We start from the raw sequence: 20289 nt of genomic DNA, 5'->3' as shown, positions 1-20289 counted from the left end.
CCCTGTTTCACCCCTGATCTTATTGGGAATGCTTCTAACTTATCCCCATTACATGTGTTTGCTGATGGTTTTAGGTAGATACTGCTTATTATATATATATATATATATATATATATATATATATATATATATATATATATATATATATATATATATATATATATATATATATATATATATATATATATGTATTTTTTTTTAGCGAGGCAATTGGGGTTAAGTGACTTACCTAAGGTCACACAGCTAGTAAGTGTTAAGTGTCTGAGGCCAGATTTGAACTCAGGTCCTCCTGACTCCAGGGCCGGTGCTCTATCCACCACGCCACCTAGCTGCCCCCACTGCTTATTATATTAAGGAAAGCTCCACCTATTCCTGTGCTCTCTCGTGTTTTTAATAGGAATGAGTGTTGTATTTTGTTGAATGCGTTCTCTGCATCTATTGAGACAGTCATATGATTTTGGTTAGTTTTGTTATTGATGTGATTGATTATATTGATAGTTTTCCTAATGTTGAACCAGCCTTGCATTCCTGGTATAAATCCCACCTGGTCATAGTGTATTATCCTGGTGATCACTTGCTGTAATCTCCTTGCTAGTATTTTACTTAAGATTTTTGCATCGATATTCATTAAAGCCCCATAATTCTTGAGACATGAAACTCAGTCTGCTCTCAGGACCAGCGGTGTGCTGACAGCACAGTGGGAAACCATCGTAAACCTGCAGAATCCAAGAGCTGATGCCAAGGAACTTCCTCAGGAGTCCAAAACCTGGTCTACTACCAACCCCTAGATAAAGAGACACAGGGGCAGTTAGGTGGCACTGGCCCTGGATTCAGGAGGACTTGAGTTAAAAACCAGCCTCAGACACTTGACACATACTAGCTATGTGGCCCTGAGCAAGTCACTTAACCAAGAACAATTAATTCCAATATTATACAAATTATTTGGAAAAATAGGTGAGGAAGGAGTTCTACCAATTTCAATTTATGATACAAATATGGTGGTGATACCAAAACCAGGCAGAGCAAAAACAGAGAAAGAAAATTATGACTAATTTCCCTAATGAATATTGATGCTAAAAATATTAAACAAAATATTAGCAAGGAGATTACAGCAAGTGATCACCAGGATAATACACTATGACCAGGTGGGATTTATAACAGGAATGCAGGTCTGGTTCAACATTAGGAAAACTATTAACATAATCAACCACATCAATAAGAAAACTAACCAAAATCACATGATTATCTCAATAGATGCAGAGAAAGCTTTTGACAAGGTACAACACCCATTCCTAATAAAAACACTAGAGAGTTTAGGAATAGGTGGAGCTTTCCTTAAAATAATAAACAGTATCTACCTAAAACCATCAGCATGCATTATATGTAATGGAGATAAGTTAGAGGCCTTTCCAATAAGATCAGGGGTGAAACAGGGATGTCCATTATCACCTCTATTATTTAATATTGTACTAGAAATGTTAGCTTTAGCAATCAGAGAAGAAAAAGGAATTAAAGAAAGAGAAATTCCATTTAAACTAACAGTAGATAATATAAAATACTTTGCCAAGACAAACCCAGGAACTCTATGAACACAATTACCAAACACTTTTCACACAAATCAAATCAGATCTAAATAATTGGAAAGATATCAATTGCTCATGGATAGGCAGAGCTAATATAGTAAAAATGACAATTCTACCTAAATTAATTTACCTATTCAGTGCCATACCAATCAGACTACCTAAAAATTATTTTATAGAGCTAGAAAAAATAACAAAATTCAATCTAGAAAAACAAAAAGTCAGGAATATCAAGGGAAATAATGAAAAAAAATGCACAGGAAGGTGGGTTAGCTGTACCAAATCTGGAGCTTTACTATAAAGCAGCAGTCACCAAAACTATCTGGTACTGGCTAAGAAATAGAGTGGAGGATCAATGGATTAGGCTAGGCACAGGAGGCACAGTAACAAATAACATTAGCAATGCAGTGTTTGGTAAACCCAAAGACTCCAGCTTCTGGGATAGGAATTCAGTATTTGACAAAAACTGCTGGGAAAACTGGAAGATAGTATGGCAGAAATTAGGCATAGACCAACATCTTATACTTTATACTAAAATAAGGTCAAAATGGATACATGATTTAGAGGTGATACCATAGGTAAATTAGGAGAGGAAGGAATAGTCTACCTTTCAGATCTTTGGAAAGGAGAACAGTTTATGACCAAACAAGAGATAGAGAATATTATGAAATACAAAATGGATGATCTTGATTACATTAAATTAAAAAGTTTTTGTACAAACAGAAGCATGCATCCAAAATTAGAAGGGATGCAGAAAGCTGGGAAACAATTTTTATGGCCAGTACTTCTGATAAAGGCCTCATTTCTAAAATATATAAAAACTAAATCAAATTTATATGAATCCAAGTCATTCCCCAATTGAGAAATGGTCAAAGGATATGAACAGGCAGTTTTCTGATGAAGAAATCAAAGCTATCTATTCCCATATGAAAAAATGCTCTAAATCTCTAATGATTAGAGAGATGCAAATTAAAACAACTCTGAGGTACCACCTGACACCTATCAGATTGGCTAATATGACAAAGAAGGAAAGTAATGAATGTTGGAGGAGCTGTGGGAAAATTGGAACACTAATGCATTGTTGGTGGAGCTGTGAACTGATCCAGCCATTCTGGAGAGTAATCTGGAATTATGCCCTGTGGTAAAAAGTTTTTAACCGTCGGTTAGTGAATGTGATAAAAAGACGCCGGTTTTTAAAAGACCACCCTTTCGGGGAGGAGACCGACGGCCATGCATGGGTTACGCAAGCCAGCCCGGCTGCTAAGCACTCCACTTCCGGGGTGCAAGCTTAAAAGGCAAGGAGAGGACGGAAGTGGGATCTCTTTCCTGCTCTCCTGGTCCAAGGACTGACAGGACACACGGACAGACACTGACTGGAGTTGGACGTGGCCCAGCTCACCGTTAGCAGCACGTGCCTGATGCGGCTCTCCTCCCCAAAGGTGGCCTTGGGCTTTTGGTGAGTTTTATACGGAATACAGACTAAGGTTAGACTTAAGACTATTTGTTTTGTATTTCTACTTTCCTATCCCTCTAATCAACATCACCTGGTAACTACCACACAATAAAAGCTCTAACTATAGACCAGAGGTTTCTTCCATTTACTAGTCTGGAAGATAAATTAAGGGAAAGGTTAAAGAGGGGAGATTTATGATCTAATATCCAATTTTAAATCTCACAGCCCAAAGGGCTATAAAGCTGTGCATACCCTTTGACCCAGCAATACCACTTTTGGGTCTTTTCCCCAAAGAGATCATAAAGAAGGGAAAAGGACCCACATGTACAAAAAATATTTATAGCTGCTCTTTTTGTGCTGGCAAGGAATTGGAAGTTGAGAGGTTGCCCATCAATTGGGGAATGGCTGAACAATTTGTGGTATATGAGCGTGATGGAATTCTACTGTGCTGTAAGAAACAATGAGCAGGAGGAGTTCAGAGAAACCTAGAAGGACTTGCATGAACTGATGATGAGTGAGATGAGCAGAACCAGAAGAACATTGTGCACAGTATCATCAACATTGTGTGTTGATCTACTGTGATGGACTAGATTCTTCTCACCAATGCAATGGTACAGAAGAGTTCCAGGGGACCCATGATGGAAGGGCATTGAGGTAGAGGATCTCCAAATCCAGGAAAAAAAAAAAAAAAAGAACTGTGGAGTAGAGATGCTGATTGAACCAGACTATTACTTTTGCTTTTGGTGCTGTTGTTTTTCTATTTTGAGGTTTTTCCTCATTGCTCTGATTCTTCTCTTATAATATGACTAATGCAGAAATATGTTTAATGTTATTATATGTATATATATATATATATATAACCTATATCAGATTACCTGCTGTCTTGGGGAGGGGGAGGGAGGGAGAAAAATCTGAAATTGGAAAGCTTGTATAAACAAATGTTGAGTACTATTTTTACATGTAACTGGAAAAAAATAAAATACTTTTATCAGAGAAAAAAAAGACAGGATAAAGAGACACAGCATGAACCTGAGTGAGCACACCTGTGCTGAAGCTCACCTTTATGTACAACAAAAGAAGTGGTTCCTCTTCCAGGTTATGCTCCTTCATGTACAACTTTACATATTTCTCTAAGACAGAAGGAATGAGTTCTGGGGCCAAAACCTTGTCAAGCATCCGAAACACGATGGTAGTAGTGCTCTCCTAAAAGCCAGAAGTCAAAAGGCATAGATGTACTAAGCTCCCAGCAGGACAGAGTGTCATGAGGGGAGTCAACCTTTTACCTTCTCAAATTCGGAGAGCGCCAGTTTGCAGTTGTACTTCCTGTACAATTTGATCAGTTCTTGCAAGTTCTTCACCAGCTCCCTCAAATGGCAGACTTCTTCAGTGTTTTGATAATCCTTGTGAAATACAGTATCATGAGAAAGCATCTTATAAGTCAGAGTGTTACATGTGGCTGTTACACATCAGTCAATGACAATCTCAAGGACATCTGGTTCTTGCCATCTGCCCTGCTGCAGACCCCCTTTAGAGGTGGCCTATTGTTTCCCCGAATTAATGTGGGAAGAGGCAGGAACCACCATCTTCTCCTATCCATATCCTCAGTAAAAGTATATAAGAAAAAAGTGTCCCATAATGCTTTTCTATTCATTCCTTCATTTATTCATCCTGGTAGGATTGAAAAATGGCTTTCATTGTGTGAAGATTATTTTTAAAGTAGTTTACATTTTTAGAAGATTCAGGATAACTCTAGACTAAAATTATGCAAATATATTAAGGACCCACGATTTGTCACCATGGGGAAAAGATCCCACATGTTTTTCACTTGGTAGATAAATCCCAATGAGTTGCTTATGGCACAGAGGATAATGTCACACATATAAATGTCACATAACTAAGTGTCAGAGGTGGGATTTGAACCCAAGTCCTCTTAACTTCAAGCCCAGCACTCTATGCATCAAGGGAACCTTCCTCCAGGGTAAGCATCGCCATCATTATTAACAACTATAACAATGAAGATAGCTCATATTTATATAGTGCTTTAAGGTTTTCAGAGCACTCTATGTATATTATTTCACTTGATCTTGCAGTTGAACACAGGACGAGACTCAGAATCAGTCTAGGAACTAAAAAGCTGAAAATCAGCAACATGAGACTTCTATTTTTGTCAAAATATTTTAAACTAGACTAACTATAGGCGCTTGCACTTAGGACAGTTTTCAAATTTGACAATTTCAAGGGTTTTTAAAACCTTACACATGAACTCAAACCCCTTTTTTGTCATACCATAGCATGCAGTATACTGGAAAAAATGCTGGCCTTGAAGACAAGAGACCTGCATTAAAATCCTACCCATGACCCTACCTATACATAGTTAGACTGTGTGTGGGTGTGGGTGTGGGTGTGGGTGTGGGTGTGGGTGTCATGGGAAATCACTTAACCTTAGTGAAACTCAGTTTCCTCATCTATAAAATAGGGTTATTAAGTACCTGCACCATCCTACCTTACAAGAATGTTGTGAAAATCAAATAAGGTATTTGTAAAAAGCACTTAGCAGAGTACCTGGCACGCAGTAGGTCTTCCCTTCCTTTCTCTCCTTTTTTTATTTTTTTTTTTATTTTTTTTTTTTGCGGGGCAATTGGGGTTAAGTGACTTGCCCAGGGTCACACAGCTAGTAAGTGTTAAGTGTCTGAGGCTGGATTTGAACTCAGGTACTCCTGAATCCAGGGCCAGTGCTTTATCCACTGCGCCACCTAGCTGCCCCTGCTTTCTCTCCTTTTTAAGAGGATAGTAAAGAAATTCTCCCTAAGAAGTACCAAATACCATCTCATGAGTTTACTGTTTAAGAGACAGAAAGAACAACAGGTATTTAACTAATTTCCCGAATAAATCAATGCAGGATCAAGAATTCCACTGAAGTTTGTGTACTGGAAATGAAACTTCATCTTACAACAATGCTGTCCATGGGAAGACAAGTCCATTGCAGATTTTTTTCAGTGAGAGCTTTTGGAAACCTGTTCTTTAAGCCACAAAAGCTCCATAACCTTCAGAATGCTGAGATGAACTCCAGCATAGCTTAATCATTCAAATGAAGGATGGAGCTGGACTAACAGAGCCTTGGAAAACCAATGTTAACTTTGGTTCTACTAAGGATTTCACTTTTTAAAAGGAATCTATCATATTTCCTAAGAGGAAAAAGTTCTCCTTAAATTTAGTCATGTTGTTTTTTTGGCAGGGGAATCTGTATTGTCCTTTTGATTAATTTCAACAGGGCAAGAAAATGGGTTAATGAAACACTCTCAAAAATTGACACCAGGAAGAAAAAGGCAGAAGGGCTGTGAATGCAGAATAAGAAACAGTCACACTCCTGATACCCCAGTTCCCTGCTACATACAATTCTCAGGGCTTTTCAGCTACATAACTGAAAATAACTCTTATCATCTAAATATCATACCGACAGGATGTAATGGCAGGAAGATGTCAGGCCTAAGGAATCTGGATTTTCAGACATAAAAAACACTTGTGCGACCTCCAGTCCGTTCTCCGGCCAGTTTGCCTATAAGTGGTATCAGACACCAGGAGAGATTTTTGAAACCACCAAAGGAATTACACAGAACCTAAGCCTTTTTTCAATATCCATTACATTCTTATTACCTTATCAGTTAATTCAAGATTTCTTGCTGCTTGTTCCAACCATTTTGCAAGGATTCTCTGAAAGAGAGAGACTGTTTTCAAACCAAATACCAGCTTGTCACTGTGTACACATAGTACATAATCCAGAGCTGAAGCCTGCAGAGAAGCCCATTTCCAAACACTCTAAGAACAAACTGCTGTTAAAATGAATTGAATCTTCAAGGAGAAAGCCAAGGAAGGAAAGAAAGGAGCAGCTCCACTAGAAGGGGCTGTTTACCTGCCCGTCTGGTAAGACTCTTTTCACAAATGGAATCACATCACTCTGAAGCCACCAACAAAGCTCTCGCACGGGGATACTTGTGCTAATTGAGTTCAGCAAATTGTCCAGTGTGTTCACATCAAATCTGCTCTCAAAATCTGCCTAAAAACACAGACAATTATTTGGATTTGTTGTGTAAATTATGCAAACTGACCAAGAGCTTCCAAAAACAAAAGGCTGCATCAGCAGAGCAGGGCATCATCAGTAAAGAGTCATGTCCCATCAGCACTGGCTGATCAAGTGAGACAATGTCCAGGTACTGCCAACTCCCCACTGCCTGCTCTCTTAAGATAGTCTGTACCGTGTGAACTGTGAGATCAATATATTTATCAGCATGTAGCCATCATGCTTACTATGAAGGAGGAAGTGTAAGTGGGATTTGAGGGGGCTTGAGACTAATAGCTAATAAAACCTTATAGTGATGGACACAACGTAAGTGTGCTTAACATAATAAGCGCTTTTTCTCACTGACTTGATAACAAACTCTACCATTCTATTGTCAATAGATATAACAAAAGATGGCAAACAAATAGAGCAAAATCTGTCATGTCTGCTCTACTTCTGACTCTTACTGGTTCTGATAAGAGGCAAGTCACATTATCTTTTTGTGCCTCAGTTTTCTTATTTATAAAAAAAAAAAAAAGGCTGCAGATTGTTATCAAAGATGACTTGTGGGCACATATGTATTACAAACATCATGTTTTATGATCAGAAACAGAGGTAGATGGGTGGGCCATGTACCAAGAGCAAGGACAACAAGAGGAACTCCACAGGAAGGCCTCTGACATGGTGAGTGGAAGTTCTATGGAGGATTTATGGGACGACTGAATGAAACAAGTTTGCAATTTGAACCAAGAGAGGGAGTGTTCTCATTGACAGTATTGATGTAATGAATGTTTATAATGCCAATGGTGAGAAAAGAACATTGTAAACCACGAGCATGGGGAGGTGAGTTAGATTTATAATTGAAGATAGCAATAATATACACATGGATGCTGAACATATGTGGTACAATCCCAGTGTATATCTATTTTTTTTAAGGGCAATGAGGGTTAAGTGACTTGCCCAGGGTCACACAGGTAGGAAGTGTCAAGTGTCTGAGGATGGTTTTGAACTCAGGTCCTCCTCCTGAATCCAGGGCTGGTGCTTTATCCACTGCACCACCTAGCTGCCCCTCAGTGTATATCTCTTTATAGAAAACTTCAATATTTGAGGGTTTTTGAATCCATGATTTCAGAGGCCAACCACTTATCCAATCTAAGCGATGCAGTGGAGAGCCCTCAACTCCCCATGTCGTGCCAGATTTGGGATCTTCTCATAACAGAAGTACGTAGATTTTAACATATAACATTAAATGTTAGATGTTTTCATACTGTCTCTGTTTTGGCAAAATTATTATAACCTGTACGTCTAAATGTACCTAGAAACAATCACAGAGAATCAGGATTACAGGCTTGTCTTGTTTTGTTGAGGTGGCAGAGCTGGATGTTACTGTAAAGGGGTATGGGATATACATTGCTGTCCTGAAGGACTATGGGAAAGTACTTTCCACAGGAAGCTTCTCTGACTCCAGGAGCTCAATGGGAAGTGCCTGCTCAGCTTGTTACTATCATTATGTTCTCTGTCACTATGTAGCATATTTCCCTCCTCCACCCCAAGCAGCCTCTGAGTCTCACTGACTCTACTTGGATACCTTCATTAATCTCCTAACTTTGTACCACCTTCATTTGAGTCACTTTTGTATTCTCAGAAGAGTATGAAAAATTCTGCTTTTTCTCACTGGGAAAGGTGCTGCTTCACAGATTAAAGCCTCCAAATCTATGTTTGAACAATAAAGAATACGTGGACCAAATGAGAAAAATTCAGAGTAATGAATCAACTGTTAGACAATTATAATGGAGCCTTACTGTACATTTCATGGCCGGAGATCTACTTTACATATCTTACGAGGTTGGCATAGAACATTATTTGCTCCAAGTGATAAGGAATTTAAATTCAACATGTCATTCCTGAAAGCCTGGTTTCCAATGTTCATTCAATGATCTTTCCACGAGCTATGGAATGATTTAAATAAAAATATAAAATCTCTTACCCGATGGCGAAGCCAAAGAAACTGTGCACAAAAAAGGTTCCCCTCTTTTAGCTGAAGAAAGATATCCTTCAGAATATCTTCACTTTTCAGAAATTCAATCCAATTGATTCCACTGAGGTATTAAAAAGAAAAGGGGAATGATTTTTCAGAAAACAATTAAGTATGTGCCTAAAAGGGCTAACAACATTACTCTATAATATGAATTACACAGGATACATGTGGGGTAGGTAAGTGGTGCAATGGATAGACCACTGGCCTGGCCTGGAGTTGGTAAGATCTCAATTTAAATCCAACCTCAGACACTAGCTGTGTGACTCTAGGCAAGTCACTTAACCCCAATAGAGAAGGAAATGGCAAACCACTCCAATAACTTGCCAAGAAAACCCCATGGACTTGGACACGACTGAACACCACCATTTGATAGGGCAGATAAACAAATATACGAGAAGGACTAAAGGAAACTTAGCAAAGAGAATAAAATTAAGTACAGTGATAAAAATATTGGAAAAATGTGAAAAAAAGAGGATTTAAAATAAAGATATCAAGAAGAATCTTTTTAATAATGCATTCATATGGCATTCAGTTGAGCATTTAGCAGAAAATAAAAATCTTCTATATACCCTTGAGCTACCAGAAAACAAAATCTGCTCCCCTTTCTTAGTTTTGTTAATAAAAATGATTCATCTGGGGCAGCTAGGTGGCGCAGTGGATAAAGCATCGGCCTTGGATTCAGGAGTACCTGAGTTCAAATCCAGCCTCAGACACTTGACACTTACTAGCTGTGTGACCCTGGGCAAGTCACTTAACCCCCATTGCCCCGCAAAAAAAAAAAAAAAAAAAAAGATTCATCTGGGGCAGCTAGGTGGCACAGTGGATAAAGCACCCGCCCTGGATTCAGGAGGACCCGAGTTCAAATCTGGTCTCAGACACTTGTTATGATCAGCTGTGATAGACTTAGCTTTTCTCAGCAATACAATGATTCAAAACAATTCCAAAGGATTCATAATGTTTAGCTCTCCACATCCAGAAAAAGAACTGTGCGATCTGAGTGCAGATTGAACAATACAATTTTTAGTTTTTATGGTTTTTTTTTTCTTTTTTGAGGTTTTCTCCTTTTGTTCTGATTCTTATTTCACAACATGACTAATGCGGAAATATGTTTAAGGTGATTGTACATATATAACCTATATCAGATTGCTTGCCATCTTGGGGAGAGGGAAGGGGAAGGAAGGAAGGAGGGAGAAAAATTTGGAACTCAAAATCTTATAAAAATGAATATTGAAAACTATCTTTACATGCAATTGGAAAAAATAAGATACTATTAAGATAAAAAAATATATATATATATTTATATAAACCTGAATTTGTCTGGTCCAAATGCTCCATAAAAAGTAGCCAACTTTGCACGGGCCTTTAATACCTGTAGTGGAAGCAAGTTAATACGCATACGAGATTGTAGATTTAAACATAGCTATCAAGAAGATACAAAGTATTTCAGAAGCCTTGGATTAAAGGCACTCAATTCACGCACAAACGTACACAAGCATGGGTACACACATGCACACGTTCTCTCTCTCTCTCTCTCATTCTTAGAGAAAACCTACACTAGAAGTCTAATTTTCATGCATCTTTATGGCACAGAGCTGAGTGCAGGTTCTTAATACTGTTGATAAAACACAATTTGGCAAATTTCTGCCGAGCCGGAAAGACTTCAGGTGTGGGTCCGGTATATTGTACCAGGATCATCCCAGCTAAACTCAGAGTCTCATCACCAGAATGAGCATCAGGGTGATCAATCTTTTAATCTTTTGGCTACAGCAATTCTTAAAAACAGCTAGTAAGTCTGAGAGTGGGCTGATTTCTTAGTTTGTGGAAAGAGCAATCCCTGTGACGAAATCACAGATGACTAAAGGATAGATAAAACATACATCTGAATATATATATATGTATTCATATATACACGTTTACAGATTTTTTACTATATACTGGTGAAATTACATGACAATAAGTAACATTACTTAGAAAATATTGATATAATAAAAATATTTCTAAGTCCCCTAAATAGAATGCCATTTCAACACAATGGAACATATTTAACATCTCTTGGAAATGTTATTAATGGTCCTTGAAATACAAAGTAATTGCATGCCCCCTCCAAAATCAATCACCTCAGAATCGCTACATTGATTTAAACAAAAGTCCTTAGGGCAACAACTGAGCTGGGCAGAGCCAGCTGTTTTATTGAAAATGATAGATATAATCAGTAGGGAGAGTTATTACACAAATATCGTTGTTGTTATTATACAAAATATTACTGAACACTTGTTCTCAGCTGGAAACAAACACTGGATTAACTTATAACAACTTATCAAGTTACAACAGACATTTGAAAATAAATACTCTTTATTTGATATACATGTAAATTTTTAAATATGTCAGTAAAAACATGAGACAAACATCATTTAGTAAAAAATATTAATGTAGTCAAATCGAATACTGCTCCATTCGTTCCTTACCTCTGTTAAGCTATTTGAAAAGGTAGCAGTCATTTTATCATCTTTCTTCAAAAGCTAAGATAATTGAGAAAGAAATAGTTAGAGTAGCATGTGTCCAAATGAGCCACATATTCTTCTTTCCTGAGAATATTTTAGGGTTTCTTTTAAGCATTAAAAGGAAACTTTTCCTTAATCAATATAATTGTTTTTAGTTCTGCACAAAAAGAACTGGAGTTAAAAACCTAATACTGTTTAGAGGAACACACATTGCTGTTTGTCCTTAATTTTCTGTTTTCTTGCTTTTTTTCTTTGTGGGGCAATGAGGGTTAGGTGACTTGCCCAGGGTCACACAGCTAGTAAGACCAGTGACATCACAGGATGACATCTTGACTCATGAATGAACTAGATTTAAGTGAGGCAGAGTTGTAGAAAGATGTCATTCTCATTCTCTCTTCCAGGGTCACCAAAGGCCAGTGGTAGGACAAAAGTCAAGATGACTGGTGAAGGCCCAGGATGCAGTGGAGACCCTTGGTGTCTATGATGTCTGATCAAGGCCTGAGCCTTTATGGTTATTGGAACAAGCTGTTCTCACCCACCCAAGAAGTCTTCACATGCTTGGGGTATCCCAACTCATGGATGGGTCTTAGGCCTGTCAGTTACCCTCAACCTGGCTTGGCTAGTCTGCCGAGATGGTTCAGTGGATTGTGATTGCTGTACGTGCTACAGCTCCTTGGAGCCACAGGTGAGAGTTGGGTGAAAGGTGGACACTAAAGGTAGATAAGCAGCCCTGAAGAGGGCTCAGCAGCTCTCACACCAGAGGTGCTGGTCCTACTGGAACACCCCATATGTCCCAGAGTAACACACATAAAACTAAAGAGGAAAAGGAGAGATAAAAAAACTTACTCTGGCTTTGGCATAATTCAGCATTTCCTGAGTTGTCTCAAAGGTTGGCCACTGAGCCTTCAGGCAGTAATCCACCACAAACTGGTCATCCTGTTTTGTACGAGATAATGTCAGACTTTGAGACTCTTTGATACAGGTCACGGGGTTCAAAGATACTAAATACATGAGATGAACAACATACCTTGATTTTACATAAACTTTGTTTAGCTTCATCCACAAGATGTTGCCAAACTGTTGGTTCATGGGTGTTTACTGAACACAAAGCCATTCTTTCCAATAGATCATTTGATTTTACCTTATAAACAAGCTGTCAAATGGATAAAATAATTTTAACTTGTACAATGACATTAATAGCAAGCATATCTTAAACCATTAGGGACCTCCCTCCTAGCATTTCTTAGTGGCCTTAAAGCAGAGGAGTCAAATTCACAACCCTTAGCCAATGCTGATCAAAAAAAAAAAGGTAATTGGGAAATGTTTAATAAAATAAACAAAAATACTATACAATGCAGATAATGTTAATTTGTGGTTTTCTAAGTCAACATGCTGCTGGCTTTGAGTTTGATACTACTAAAGCACTCCAGGGTTTTGTACCATCGTCACAACCAAATCTCCACCCCTGACTGAGGCTCAGAGACATGGAGAAAGATGGCAGGCACATGTTACTTTTGAAAAGGAATGGGGGCAGCTAGATGGCAAAATGGTTAAAGCGCTGGCCCTGGATTCAGGAGTACCTAAGTTCAAATCTGGCCTCAGACACTTGACACTTACTAGCTGTGTGACCCTGGGCAAGTCACTTAACCCCCATTGCCTCAAAAAAACAAAAAAAAACGAAAAGGAATGGGGGAGTGGGGCAGCTAGGTGGTGAAGTAGATAGAGCACTGGCCCTGGAGTCAGGAGTACCTGAGTTCAAATCCAGCCTCAGACACTTAACACTTACTAGCTATGTGACCCTGGGCAAGTCACTTAACCCCAATTACCTCACTAAAAAAAATTTTTTTTAAATTAAAAAAAAAAGAAGTACTTATAAAAAAAAGAAAAAGAAAAAAAAAGGAATGGGGGCAGCTAGATGGCGCAGTGGATAGAGCACCGGCCCTGGAGTCAGGAGTACCTGAGTTCAAATCCAGCCTCAGACACTTAACACTTACTAGCTGTGTGACCCTGAGCAAGTCACTTAACCCCAAATGCCTCACTAAAAAAAAAAAAGAAAGAAAAGGAATGGGTGGGGGAAACCCCAACATTTGAATATCTGCAAGAAAACTGCCATGTTTTCCTTCTTTAATAAGTGCTGAGGTTTTAAAAGCTGACACTGCAGTTACAATTTACATTGTACATTGACATTTCTGTCCTAGCTAAAACCAGCAGGAATTCCCGCATCGTCTTCCTGTGGCCAGTGTTATGTCTGACAAGCCAAACTTGTGTTCTTTGGTTCTGATAGCCAGAAGGAATACGGAAGCACAGAGAGGACACTGTGGCCAGCCCTTCCTTGACCAAATGTGAGCTCCTATTTCACTGAGCCTCTCCTTGAGGTCCTCCTGTGAGAGGGAGTCCACAACCCTCCCAATATTGCTCATTGTGCTTGGCCAGCTCTAACCTCTAGGAGGTTTTCCCTAACACCCAGACCCAATCTGCCTCTACAGCTTCCACCCACTGCTAGGAGTTCTGCTTCTGAGGCCCAGTACCTCAACATCCAGTCCAAAACTGATGGCAAAGTTTTCAGCTTCTGTAAACTTGTGCTTATGAAGTAATCTACTCAATCTGGGAAATTGGAAAATAAATACAATACAAAATATCCATTAATTAAATAATGTTAACGAGTTCATTAAAGCCCATTTCATTAATCAATATGAAAAGGAAGTTACCTGTTTTCTGGTAAGGCTTCTGTTAGGCACCTAAGTACTATAATGGACACCAAACCTTCGGGGGAGCTGAAAACAACAGTAATCATTAGAAATACCCCTCTAGTTCCCTGTTCAGCCTGCCAGAAGAAATAGAAAATATTACCTACTTGTGGTCATTTTCATAAATTCCTTCCAGAAGGTAAATTGTATCCTGCAAAAATCAATCCATAGATAAACACTGATTAAGCACCTACTAAGCTCAAGGCACCAGGGAAACAAAAATAAAAACGAGAATAGCCCTGCCCTCAAGGAGCCAGAGACAAATGTGTAGTATGAGCAGCTGGGGGTGGGAGGGTGGAGAATCAGGAAAAACAAAAAGTCACTGAAAATTTTAAATACAAATGAGGGGGGGGGGGAATCTATCTCACTTCAATCTTTAATCTTTAATTTCTTAAATAAATAAGGAAGAAACTTAAATAATATGTAGGTATTCCAGAAAATGGTTTTATTTTCACTTTGCTTTTTATTTTGAAGGGCTACTACTGTTCTTGAACAGACATTGGGGAACATTATGGCAATCAGTCAAGATTTTTATTCTTCTGAAACTGAGCCAAGAACTGAATCACATTTCACTCAGAGCACAGACTAGCAATAATTTAAAAGCAAGAGCTCTTAAACTTGTATTCATGAACTTGAGTTTTTAAAACATTAATTTTGATCATTGTATTTCAATCTAATTTATTTCCTTTGTAATCCTGTGCAACTGATCTCAAGCATTTAAAAACCTGATTATGAGAAGGGATCTATAGGTTTTCCTAAATTGCCAAAGGGATCTAAACACAAAAAGATTAGGAAGCAATTTAAAAGGGTTTTCTGTTCAAGGAGCATGTATATATACAGATATTAACTTACCGAGCTGATTCCCGTCCTGACAAGTGAAGAAACAGCAGAAACTTCCAAAGAATAGAGCAAGGTCATTGTAGGCAATGAATAAACCATGAGGTTTCTCATCTTAACAAAGAACAAAATCAAAAACAAAACAAATAAAAAGAGAGAAAAGGGAAAGTGGTTAATTTCATTACCATCAGATCCAGAAGAAAAAACACAGATTGGCTGAAAGTTTGGTCAGGCATTTAAATGTGCAGGTCTGGTAAAAAGCCCTGATTCAGGGGGCAGCTAGGTGGCGCAATGGATAAGGCACTGGCCTTGGATTCAGGAGGACCTGAGTTCAAACCCAGCCTCAGACACTTACTAGCTGTGTGACCCTGGGCAAGTCACTTAAACCCCATTGCCCTGCAAAAACAAAACAAAACAAAACAAAAAAGCCCTGATTCCTTACGTACAAGTTCCAGTATTTAGTACACATATAACAGCTAAAATCTTTTACTGGAGCTCCATAAGAGTTCATTGTTATATATTGGATAGACATTAACCAAATCAATCCCTCCCAAACACAACCTCTAATAGAAAAAACATTGTGACAGCCTATAAGGGGGAATCTTATTAGTCTTACTTCCCCACATGAGAATTACAAGGTGTTTCTGTTAAAAACAATCATATTTATCAGAATCTATTTCCTGACATTATTTTGGGTTTGGGGTTTTTTTTTTGTTTTTTTTGCAGGGCAATGAGGGTTAAGTGACTTGCCTAGGGTCACACAGCTAGTAAGTGTCAAGTGCCTGAGGCCAGATTTGAATTTAGGTCCTCCTGAATCCAGGGCCAGTGCTTTATCCACTGCCACCTAGCTGTCCCAGACATTATTTTTTTTAATAAGAAACATTTTTATTTATAGTTTTGGGTTCTAATTTTTATCCCTCTTTCCCTCCCTCCCCTGCCTCCCTAAGGTGGCAAACAATTATATATGGGTTATACATGTATGATTATGTAAAACATTAACATATTCTGACATTATATTTTAAGATACAGAAAAATCATAATTGAAATCTAAGCTTCAGAAGAAAAAAAGCAGTTCCATCGTATTAGTTGGGGCTTGCTACACATGTTTAAAATCAGACAGCTGGGCTGATACACTGAGCACTAATTAACATCAATTTTTAAGTTCTGCTAATGATGGTTTTTTTCAAGACTGACCCATAACAGGAACTAGGTCATCAAAAATATCTTTACCTGATTACTAGACGTAGTCAGAGCTATTAACTTCAGATTGATAGCGTCTTGCCTAAAAAAGAAAAAAAGAGCATTTTCATTAAGTCAAGTAATTAATCTTTGCCAACTGTTCAGTATATTAGAAAATGTGCTCTTTCCAGTCTGAAAACAAAAACTCATTTAAGAGGGCACCGATTTGTTTTGAAATCACCATGCTAATACTACATGTTTTCTCATTTGATTCAAAGTTTATTTCAATTCAATCTTTCAGCATATCACAGAACTTACCTATTTGCCGCATCCCAACTTTCAAAAAAAATGACTAATGAAGATGAAGACTGGTACATTACTAAAAGATATCAAGATCCACCTAAGTTTATTTTATGATTCAGTTTGCCACCTTGTAACAGAATAGCAACCAACTAAATTTTTTTTTATGAGGCAATTGGGGTTAAGTGACTTGACCAGGGTCACACAGCTAGTAAGTGTAAGAGGCCGGATTTGAACTCAGGTCCTCCTGAATCCAGGGCCAGTGCTCTATCCACTGTGCCACCTAGCTGCCCCAACTAAATTTTACCTAACCTTCAAGTTCTAGATTGAGCCCCATACCCTGTCCATAAAATTCTCCCAAGCACTGAGGCCCACACTGGAGTCTAAGCTTTTCATCTAAGAAACTTAATTGCATACTTATATCTTTATCTGTTTCTCCAGAAACTCAGAACATAATTCTAGAGCTAGAAAGGACATAAGAGATTACACAGTCCTACCCTCTCATTTTACCTTTTTTTTTTAATTTTTTTTTTTGCAGGGCAATGGGGGTTAAGTGACTTGCCCAGGGTCATACAGCTAGTAAGTGTCAAGTGTCTGAGGCCGAATTTGAACTCAGGCACTCCTGAATCCAGGGCCGGTGCTTTATCCACTGCGCCACCTAGCTGCCCCAAACAACTATAACTTTTTTTTTTTTACAGGGCAATGAGGGTTGTGACTTGCCCAGGGTCACACAGCTAGTAAATGTCAAGTGTCTGAGGCTAGATTTGAACTCAGGTCCTCCTGAATCCAGGGCCAGTACTTTATCCACTGCACCATCTAGCAGCCTTCTCATTTTACTTAAATTCATTTTGTTCTACTTATTTATTTTTTTTTTTTTGCGGGGCAATTGGGGTTAAGTGACTCGCCCAGGGTCACACAGCTAGTAAGCGTTAAGTGTCTGAGGTCGGATTTGAACCCAGGTACTCCTGAATCCAGGGCTGGTGCTCTATCCACTGCGCCATCTAGCTGCCCCACACCCACCTCAAATTTAGACATCTCCCTAATTTTAAAGGTGAGCAAACAATAGAGCCAATAAGAAGTAATTTATCCAAACCACATTCAATTAGTAAGTAGCAGGGATAGAATCTAAAACTCTGACTCTGACTCTAAATTTGGTGTTCTTTCCAGATACTACAAATCCCAAATTGATGAGTACCCTCTCATTGTCCAGTTCTTCTCCACCACAAAAAAGGCTGCTATAAATATTTTTGTACACATAGATCCTTTCTTCTTTCTTTGCTCTTTTTGGAGTATGGATTTAGGAGTGATATCACTGGATTAATGTACCTATTTTTCCACAGTCCCTCCAGCGTTGGTCATTTTCCTTTAGCCCCAGTCTTAGGTGAACATTTGTTAAGTATGCTATAATTAACTGAGAATTGCCAGAAAAGGGAGAAAGGCTAGGTAGAAGAGAAGGAATCTAAAATATGCTTCCATTTACCAAGTGACTGATGAAGAAGAATCAGCCTCTGTGGTGAGAATAAAGTCTTCAAAACACGTAGAAGGCCAGTTCCATACAGGAATTAAAGTATAAATGTCCCATAAGCTCAGTACATTCTATTAAAAAACAAAAAGAGAAAGGGGACATTTTACAATTTTGGTACATTGGTATTTATTTTGGTATATTGTAATAAAAACAATGAATATTCCTAAAGTCTTAGAAAGTAGCTATATATGCTGAAAATATAGCATACACAGCTTTGGGATACAAATATACCCTTCTTTTTATAACAGTATACCCATTTCTATTTAGTGTGTGAGTTACACATATTTTACAACAGCATTTTTCAAAAAAGAATATGATCAGAGACGTACAGCGGTATCCAAAATGAAAAGCAGATTGTCTGTAAGTTGAACCTTCTTCACACCTACAAAAGAAAAGATGGAGGAAAGCTCAAGTTGGATGTTCTATATGAAGACAGTCCAATCAGCCTTTTCACACCTTTACTGAGTATCACAATTACACAGGAAAATCTATCTGCCATAAAAAGGAAGGTTAAGCTCTGTCAATTAATTAAACACTGATGAGAGACAGTTTCTCTCTGAACTAAAACATAGGCTAATCATTAACAGTCACTCCAAAAAAAGATATTCCAATGGTCATTGGTCACTCGCCCACATTTTTGAGGCAACCCCCAAAAGTGAAAACTGAAGAGGGAATGATGAGGAAAGACTGAACTCTAAAACCCAGGTCATTATAAGCAAATTATTGAAAATTTACAACAAATACTTTCCGTTCAAAAACTTTTCTTTGTTCAGTACATTTACTCACAAGTTAAGAATCTGTAACATCATTGTGTTTACTACTTCTCTACTAATGCAGATTTCAATGGGGCTAAACCTTGGTAGACTGTCTACTTATATGGCTACGGACATCCTGGGTGCTGACTCACTTGGTGTTCAGGTAAGTGTGGTGGCCAGTCCATGAACAGTTGTGTATAAGAAGCTGGAAGGATATACCTAAGTCTGAGCTTGGCTAATCAAGGCTTCAAGAACCCAAGGTCACCCCTCCCCAGTAGCCTAGGTGCTATCCTCAGCTCCTTACTCTCCACAGTCAATCAATTCCACCTTCACAAGACTGATTGCTTGGACACACCCCACTCTCTCCTCTAACACTGCCCCAACCTGGAGCAAGCCTTCAAGATCCCATGCCTGGACCACTGCAATGAGCTGCTGGTGGGTCTGTGGGCCTGCCTCAGGTCTCTCCCCACTCCCATGCATCCTCTGCTCAGCAGGCAAAGTTCTCTCTGTAATAATGTGTGGGTCTAGCCATGCCACCCACTATTTAGGAAACGCCAGCAGCTGCTGATTACCTTTGCTGGTATGCATAATTTGGCCCCTTCCTTACTCCTACTAATGTGCCCTTCAATTCAGCAACTCGGGCCTGCTGGCTGCTCTTCAAACAAGACACTCCATTTCCTCATTCTGGGTACTTTCCTGGCTGTCCTCCATGCCTGAAATGCTCCCCCCTCATCTTGGTCTCCTGGCTTCCCTAGCTAACACTTAAGGCTGGTGCCTTCCATGTGAGATTATCTCCAACTCCTCCTGTGGATCTCTTGTTAGATATAGTTGTTTGCATTAGAATGTGAGCTCCTTCAAGACAGGAACTATGGTTTCTGCCTTTCTTTGTATCGTGGGTGCTTAGTGCAGTGCCTGGCAAATAGTAGGTGCTTAATAAATGCTTATTGGCTTGAGATCAGGAAAACAATAATACCAACAGCGGCTTCCTTAGGTTCTTGCTTTACCTTTAATCATGTCTGAATCAATAAAATTCTTAACAGCTGCCACTTTGTTCTCAGGATCTAGCTCCCATTTAGAGAGTGCAAAATGACCAGTTCCCTAAAAGAAAAAGAAGAAAAACTATTGTATCACTGCCAAATTTGCTTCACAGAACTGAAAAGAACTAGAAAAAAGTCTGAACAAATGTAATCTATAGTCACCAAAGTTCAATCAGAATTTTATGGAAAATTTAAATGATCATACCCTATTGCTTTATCCTATTACTTTGCCTTCAAGTACATTAATGGGGAATAAAACCCCAAAGGTAGAGAGAGTGTG

The 20289-nt window shown here is 38.7% G+C and overlaps 1 protein-coding gene across 1 annotated transcript in view; it reads right to left on the bottom strand.

Moving 5' to 3' along the window:
• Positions 1 to 20289, bottom strand: part of KNTC1 (kinetochore associated 1) — a 98774-nt gene that overhangs the window by 64298 nt on the left and 14187 nt on the right. The window contains exons 9-26 of the mRNA XM_043975126.1: positions 19977 to 20070; positions 18547 to 18599; positions 18173 to 18288; positions 16444 to 16495; positions 15229 to 15327; positions 14484 to 14527; positions 14338 to 14403; positions 14158 to 14233; positions 12657 to 12782; positions 12476 to 12565; positions 11594 to 11647; positions 10436 to 10497; positions 9078 to 9189; positions 6944 to 7087; positions 6688 to 6744; positions 6488 to 6589; positions 4317 to 4433; positions 4093 to 4236 (exon numbers count right to left, since the gene is read on the bottom strand). Coding sequence (XP_043831061.1) covers positions 4093 to 4236; positions 4317 to 4433; positions 6488 to 6589; positions 6688 to 6744; positions 6944 to 7087; positions 9078 to 9189; positions 10436 to 10497; positions 11594 to 11647; positions 12476 to 12565; positions 12657 to 12782; positions 14158 to 14233; positions 14338 to 14403; positions 14484 to 14527; positions 15229 to 15327; positions 16444 to 16495; positions 18173 to 18288; positions 18547 to 18599; positions 19977 to 20070 — 1608 coding nt within the window. The remainder of the gene's footprint in view (positions 1 to 4092; positions 4237 to 4316; positions 4434 to 6487; positions 6590 to 6687; positions 6745 to 6943; positions 7088 to 9077; positions 9190 to 10435; positions 10498 to 11593; positions 11648 to 12475; positions 12566 to 12656; positions 12783 to 14157; positions 14234 to 14337; positions 14404 to 14483; positions 14528 to 15228; positions 15328 to 16443; positions 16496 to 18172; positions 18289 to 18546; positions 18600 to 19976; positions 20071 to 20289) is intronic.

This window comes from Dromiciops gliroides, chromosome 1, assembly GCF_019393635.1.
Source record: "Dromiciops gliroides isolate mDroGli1 chromosome 1, mDroGli1.pri, whole genome shotgun sequence".
NCBI classification, from domain to species: Eukaryota; Metazoa; Chordata; class Mammalia; order Microbiotheria; family Microbiotheriidae; genus Dromiciops; species Dromiciops gliroides.
This window is presented reverse-complemented; position numbering and strand designations above follow the sequence as displayed.